General features: G+C 43.7%; 1 protein-coding gene across 1 annotated transcript; it reads right to left on the minus strand.

The window, feature by feature from the left end:
• Positions 1 to 506: 506 nt before the first annotated feature.
• si:ch1073-303k11.2 (leucine-rich repeat neuronal protein 4) lies at positions 507 to 6,384 on the minus strand. The gene is made up of 2 exons (XM_060902504.1): positions 6,262 to 6,384; positions 507 to 3,124 (listed from the first exon to the last, which is right to left on the minus strand). The coding sequence occupies exon 2, from the start codon at positions 3,115 to 3,117 to the stop codon at positions 2,377 to 2,379; it is 741 nt and encodes a 246-aa protein (XP_060758487.1). The 5' UTR covers positions 3,118 to 3,124; positions 6,262 to 6,384; the 3' UTR covers positions 507 to 2,376.
• Positions 6,385 to 6,639: the final 255 nt, after the last annotated feature.

Consider the following 6,639-nt stretch of genomic DNA (forward strand, 5'->3'; position numbering starts at 1 on the left):
TTACTAGAGGACTATCCCCCCCAGTGTAACCCTAGCTATATAATAGGCGAGAGGCCGAGGGCTAGAGAAACAGAGATTGGTGCCGCACCCATGCGCCTCGAGACCTGGCTAGTACTGGGACAGGAGACTGCCTGGGAAGACCAGATCCTGGCGTGGGAGGGACTTTTGGCTGGAGCTTTGGGTATGAAATCCGACTGCACCTACGGTCCGTCTGTCATCCAGGATTTGCGCAGTGTCCATAAATCCATCATCCACCAAATGTACGCCTGTCCTCTTTACAAGACCTTCAAAAAGCCCAAACGCAAAGAAGGAAGTTTTGCAATGCGATGCTTTCCCTCCCCGTGAGCAAATATTTCCATCCTGCCCTCCTTGGATGTTTGTCTTACTTTACTTCACGTTTAGTGTCCTTTACTTGCTTCTGACAAATACAACCACTCAGTCAAAGAAGTGTTTAATTTTAATACCTACCCATATGACTCATGCAATGTTAAACAAATGCATAGACCTTTCTGGAAGAAATTACTTTATTGAAGAAAAAAGAAGAAGAAGAAGAAGAAGAAGAAGAATTAGCATAAAAAGAAATGAGCATTTATATTCAGCAACTACAAATATTTATATTACTATATATGTATCTATAAAGCCTTCCAGAAGCTCCAGGCTTCCTTGATGTTCCAGCACCGTTAGTGGAATTAATCTGTTAAAAACAACTATCAATTTAAAATGCCTTTTAAACTTATGTAACATGTTGACTAGTGCTCAGCAGGGTTGCTAAGTGTTCAGTTGTTCACACAGGGGTACACGAGGAGGTTATTTCAGTTCTCTGCTCTTTTCTGCTGATCTTTTTTTTTTCTGTTTAATAGTCCATGTTGATTTGTCCTTCATGTCCTGACCCAGTCTCTGCAGGCATCATGCTCCCGAGCTTCTTTCATGGTCAGATCACAGTGTATCACTTCCCATTGAATGTCTGGATGAAGTCTCTTAGGATAAGGATTCCTTCCATAGACTTGTACTTTCCATTAACTTATACTTATGGTTGTAACTAAAGCTGTGCAGAGGTGGATAATTCATCAGTTAATTCACTAACCTACTGTGCAACTTTAAAAAAAACAAAAAAAAAACCCTCCAGTGTTCTGTCAGTCCTATGGTTTGGTGGTCTGGAAACCAAACTGACGAGACTAAAAAGTGGTTGCTAATGCAATATAATAATGTCCAGCATATGGAGAGTTTGGAGTTTGTTCGTTAAGTAGATTAATAAATACGAATGGAAATGAATGAGTTTCAAAAAAGCACATTGTGATTGTGACCTTGACAAGAAGTTCGCAAGTCGCTGGCCAACATTTCGGCAATGACCTGTGGTGACCTGCTGTTCTCGCATCACACGTAAAGTGTCCAATTTGAGTCTAGCTTGTGTCTTTATTTTCTCTCTTGGGATGGCTGCATGAGCTCGCAAAAAAGAGTTTTTTGATGAACCTACTTGTAAATAAAAATCAAATCACCTGGACAAAATATCTTCTTGTCCCAGACATCTAGGCTACTGATTTGTCGACCTGCGTTATGTCTTTGTGTGTTCGGGGTGGTTTCTTCAAACGAGGACGCAAGGTCTGAGCCAGGGGTCTTCAAACTTATCCGCAAAGGGCCAGAGTGGCTGCAGTCTTTCGTTCCAACCAAATAGGAGGCACACTTGTTAGTTGAAAGAGGGAAGCCTGGCCAAAAACTGCTCCAGCAAGAGTGGTGGCGTACCTCGTGTCTGATTAGCCAGAGAAAATCTGATGACGTGATTATCGGTTCGGGCAAGAACCCGGCCATAACTAGCAAACTAATTGTTAGTTGATTGTAAACCAAGATTAACTGATTTAGCGAGTGGCATCGGGTGCAGCTCCTTGGTGGATAAGATTCAAGACCCATGGTCCTAATGGAACACAAACTAAGATGTCGATCTTTTCAGTATCCTCCGTACTTGTCTTGGCTAGTACCTGATAACTATGGACACTAATTTCCTCAAAGTCAAGGATGTCGTTTGATTAAATGACAACAAAACAACAAGAGCAATATGCTTATTCTGTTGAATCTCGCATAGTTGATGTCCGAAATTGCAGTCCAACTTTCCTTTGGTAGGGCTTCAAATTTGATCCTGTCCAATCCCAGTGTTTTGCCGATGGTGTTTGAAGTCTATCTTGTTTCAGTTTTTGGTCGTGATTTGTCTGTATTGTCCCCCACCATCCTTTGGACCATGCCTCATGTGTGATTTGTGAGTGTTGTTTCAGAGCATATATTTATGTTGTTAATGGGTCTAAGAACCTTCCCCAGAGTCTACTCACTTGAATCATCTGGCCTCTTACACCACTAATTGAGTACCTTAAACGTCATCTGGTTTAATCACAGTGTTTCGTTTGTGGTGTAGGATGGGTTTCGTAGTCCCTCGCCGTCGACGCTCCCGTTCTTCTGACCCCTCCTCCGTCTCCACAGCAACACCACAGCTAACACCGAGGCCAGTACCAAAAGGCTGATGACCCCAGCGATGACCCATGACATCTGAACCTGACTGGACTTGGGCTTAAAGAGAGCACATGATCTTTCTGATTCGGTGCTGAATCCAACTTTATTCCGTGCCATGACACAAACTCGTGACCCAACCTTTACTCCCTGCACCGTCCCAGTACGGGTTAAATTGTTGAAAATTTGTGACTCGTGGCCTCCTGTGATTATTCTGTAGTCGGAGACGGGGGATTGTGGTGCGCACCAATGGACCTCCACCAGTCCATACGCGCCCTGTTTCAACTCTTTGATCTCTGGAGCCGCAGGCAGCTCGTCTGGACCAGTCATTCCAGGACAGTAGCACTTAGTTCGGGCAGCAATCACAGAACAGGGAACCTTGGGAACCACACACGGGTCATATTCGCACTCACGAGGGGTAAACTGAGTGGTAGTGGCCCCGGCCGGTTTAGGACCCTTTGAAATGGGCTTGGTGGTTTCTTCGTCATCGTAGTCCCCATCATCTACAGTAATGTAGCGGATGAGGGTTTTTGTGACCGGAGGCTGAGTCGCGAACGGATTCATAGAGGCGGCGAACAGGAAGTCCACCAACAAGGCCAGCAGGAGGAGTGATAAGTTCTGCATCTTGATTCTGTAAAAGATATAAATGCAAAAGTTAGCAAGAGTGACTTTTACTCAACTTTTCTCTTCTTAATAATGAGTCTTTCTTTCAGGTTAGCACAAGTCTCCAATCACAGGCCATGGAAATTCTGAATAAACTGGACGAAATTGGCAATTGCTGGATACAAAGGTTTCCGTTGCTTATGTTGAATCCTCATGGATAACCATCAACGAGAACCTTTAAATTCAACTCCAACTGTAGTGAAAGCTGACTAATTTATAACTCCGCTCCCCAGAGCCAGTTAGTGTTTTTGCATATTATGCAGGGAATCGCAGTACATCAGAACACAACGAGAATGTCAGAATATCTTCACAATGTCAGAAATGTATTCATTCATTCATCAAAAAATGTTTTATCCTTCTCAGAGTTGTGGCAGATCTGCAGACAATCAAACCGATGCTGGGAGCAAGGTGATATCTTTTGTACCTTTTATCTGGAAACATTTCGTTACAGGGGGCGGCACGGTGGTGTAGTGGTTAGCGCTGTCGCCTCACAGCAAGAAGGTCCTGGGTTCGAGCCCCATGGCCGGCGAGGGCCTTTCTGTGTGGAGTTTGCATGTTCTCCCCGTGTCTGCGTGGGTTTCCTCCGGGTGCTCCGGTTTCCCCCACAGTCCAAAGACATGCAGGTTAGGTTAACTGGTGACTCTAAATTGACCGTAGGTGTGAATGTGAGTGTGAATGGTTGTCTGTGTCTATGTGTCAGCCCTGTGATGACCTGGCGACTTGTCCAGGGTGTACCCCGCCTTTCGCCCGTATAGTCAGCTGGGATAGGCTCCAGCTTGCCTGCGACCCTGTAGAAGGATAAAGCGGCTAGAGATAATGAGATGAGATGAGATTTCGTTACAGGCATTTAGCAGACGCTCTTATCCAGAGCGACGTACAGTAAGACCCTGACATACCCAGAGGGCAGACCAGGGAGCAGTTGGGGTTAGGTGCCTTGCTCAGGGGCACTTCAGCCATTCCTGCTGGTCCAGGGAATCAAACCGGTGACCTTTTGGTCCCAAAGCTGCTTCTCGAACCTTTTAAGCCACGGCTGCCTACATGTTGCCGACATGCCAAAACATGTATAGAGTGTGCTTTTAAAAATGAATTAAAGGTCCAACCCAATAAAAGAGACATACAAAAGATGTACCCCTGATGGTACCATCCCAACAAGAATGGAAAAGTACACTCGCTGCCTTTTATGTCTGAGAATGTACTTAGCGTCACGTCATTTCATTTCATTTCATTTCATGTCATGTCATGTTTCTGAAAACTTTACCTCTGACTGGTACAGTGCGTTCACCCTGAAGACTCATTCCAAAAATGTGAAACAAACATCTGACAGAAAATCAATTTTAAAAATCTAGAAAATGAACACTTGGTTTGATCAATCAACGTCAAGAATTCAACATTGCTGTTTAGATTAAAAAAAAATCCTACTGCACATTCCATACAAATAAAAACCACAGAAAAACAAGTAACTGATTTGGATGCTGGCTGATAGTTGTTTTTTTTTATTTCTTACACTTGTTTCTACTCGTCCTTGTTTCTTGTAATCATTCAGTGTAACAGATGTTATATAGATTAAAAAAAAAAATTCTACATTTCTGGTGGTTTACCTCCTGTTACCAAACCTCAACAAAAGTAGCATGATGTTATTTTATTCTGCTGATGTTTTAGCCATACTTGCTCCTGTCCTTACCCCTAGATGGTAATTTATCGTCTGCTGTTGGCTGTACATTTGGGAAAACCCGTTTCTGCTCCCATACATGAGCTGACATAACTCACACACACCCCCAGAGTAAACACTTGGGGCTGTTCTTACTCCAGACACTTCACCCCCGAGGTCTGTTTCCCTGGGAACCTGGCTACACCACATGGGTATGAGGTTAGTTTTTTTTTTTTTTTCTTTTGAGTGCGAGTTTGAATATTAATGAGTCGTGGGTCTATTCATCTCCAGCATTCAGCTTTCTGAAGCTCCAGACTCAGTTGCTGTCTAAATTATGGGGGAGCAACAGGACTTTTTCCCAACACTTTTTTTTTTTTAGCCCACATATTTAAAAGAAAATAATCTCACTCTAAATGTCACTTTCTTTGGTCCACAGAAGGAACCTGGCTCAGAAAAGGATTATCAAATCTTTCCAAAACATTCTGAAATTTTGTTTGGAAGAACTGTCAGCCTCATGTTTTACTTCTATCCAGTTCAATCTTGTTGAGTTGTCATTTTAGATAATCTGAAAAGTGGACCTTCTACTCTTGTGGAACATTAATGCGTCATGGTGGACCAGTTGAAAAATGCTGGACGGTGGTACCATTATCATTTTAGAAACAATGTTCTTATCTCATCTCATTATCTCTAGCCGCTTTATCCTGTTCTACAGGGTCGCAGGCAAGCTGGAGCCTATCCCAGCTGACTACGGGCGAAAGGCGGGGTACACCCTGGACAAGTTGCCAGGTCATCACAGGGCTGACACATACGGTAGACACAGACAACCATTCACACTCACATTCACACCTACGCTCAATTTAGAGTCACCAGTTAACCTAACCTGCATGTCTTTGGACTGTGAGGGAAACCGGAGCACCCGGAGGAAACCCACGCGGACACGGGGAGAACATGCAAACTCCGTACAGAAAGGCCGTTGCCAGCCACGGGGCTCGAACCTGGACCTTCTTGCTGTGAGGCGACAGCGCTAACCACTACACCACCGTGCCACCCCACTGGGGTGTACTGTCACAGGAAAATGATCGGTGACCGGGTGGTGTGATTCAACCAATACAAAGTGGAGTTACTGTTCCAATTAATAAAAGAACATGTCCAACATTTACATTAAAGCTATCGTAGGTGCTGGACGCATCCTAAATAGAAATGCCACCTGCTGAGATGTCTTCAGAGCCTGACATTTTCAAAGTTGGAGATATTAACTGCTCTAAAACATGACAGATATACCACAGGGTTTGATTATAGGGTTCGTGCCATTTCAGATTTTCAGTCATCATCATACTTGGAACTAAGTGGCTCTCCAACGGATTCACTTCAAGATAATTTTAATTTTAAAAAGCACTTTGTGTGTGGAAAGGTCAGGAATAAAAAGCTCCACTAAATAGAAATAAAGACATGTTTACCTCCTCGAAAATGAAATTCTTCTTCAAATTTGTTCGTGCTGGTTCCCTCTTTTCCCCAAACGTCTTGCTCTGCTTTGCTGTTGATTCCTCTGTGAAGACAACCAGTTTCATGGCATCCTCTTTTGTTCCCACCAAAAAGTGTCCCCTCCCTCTGAACACCCCCATTTTCCTCCTCCTCGTCATGTCCATGACTCGTAGTCCCTTCCCACTCCCTTTTTTGGCACTGGTAGCCGGGCCAAGTGCTTTGAGCAGTGTTGAATGAAATTCTTTCAGGAAGCTAGACTTGTTCAAACACATCAGAAACCATGTGAGTTGTTCAAGAAGTCAGCCAGAAATCATTACATTACTCATAGTTTTTTTTTTTTAAATGGTCAGTAG

This window comes from Neoarius graeffei, chromosome 20 (genome assembly GCF_027579695.1).
Source record: "Neoarius graeffei isolate fNeoGra1 chromosome 20, fNeoGra1.pri, whole genome shotgun sequence".
Lineage (NCBI taxonomy): Eukaryota > Metazoa > Chordata > Actinopteri > Siluriformes > Ariidae > Neoarius > Neoarius graeffei.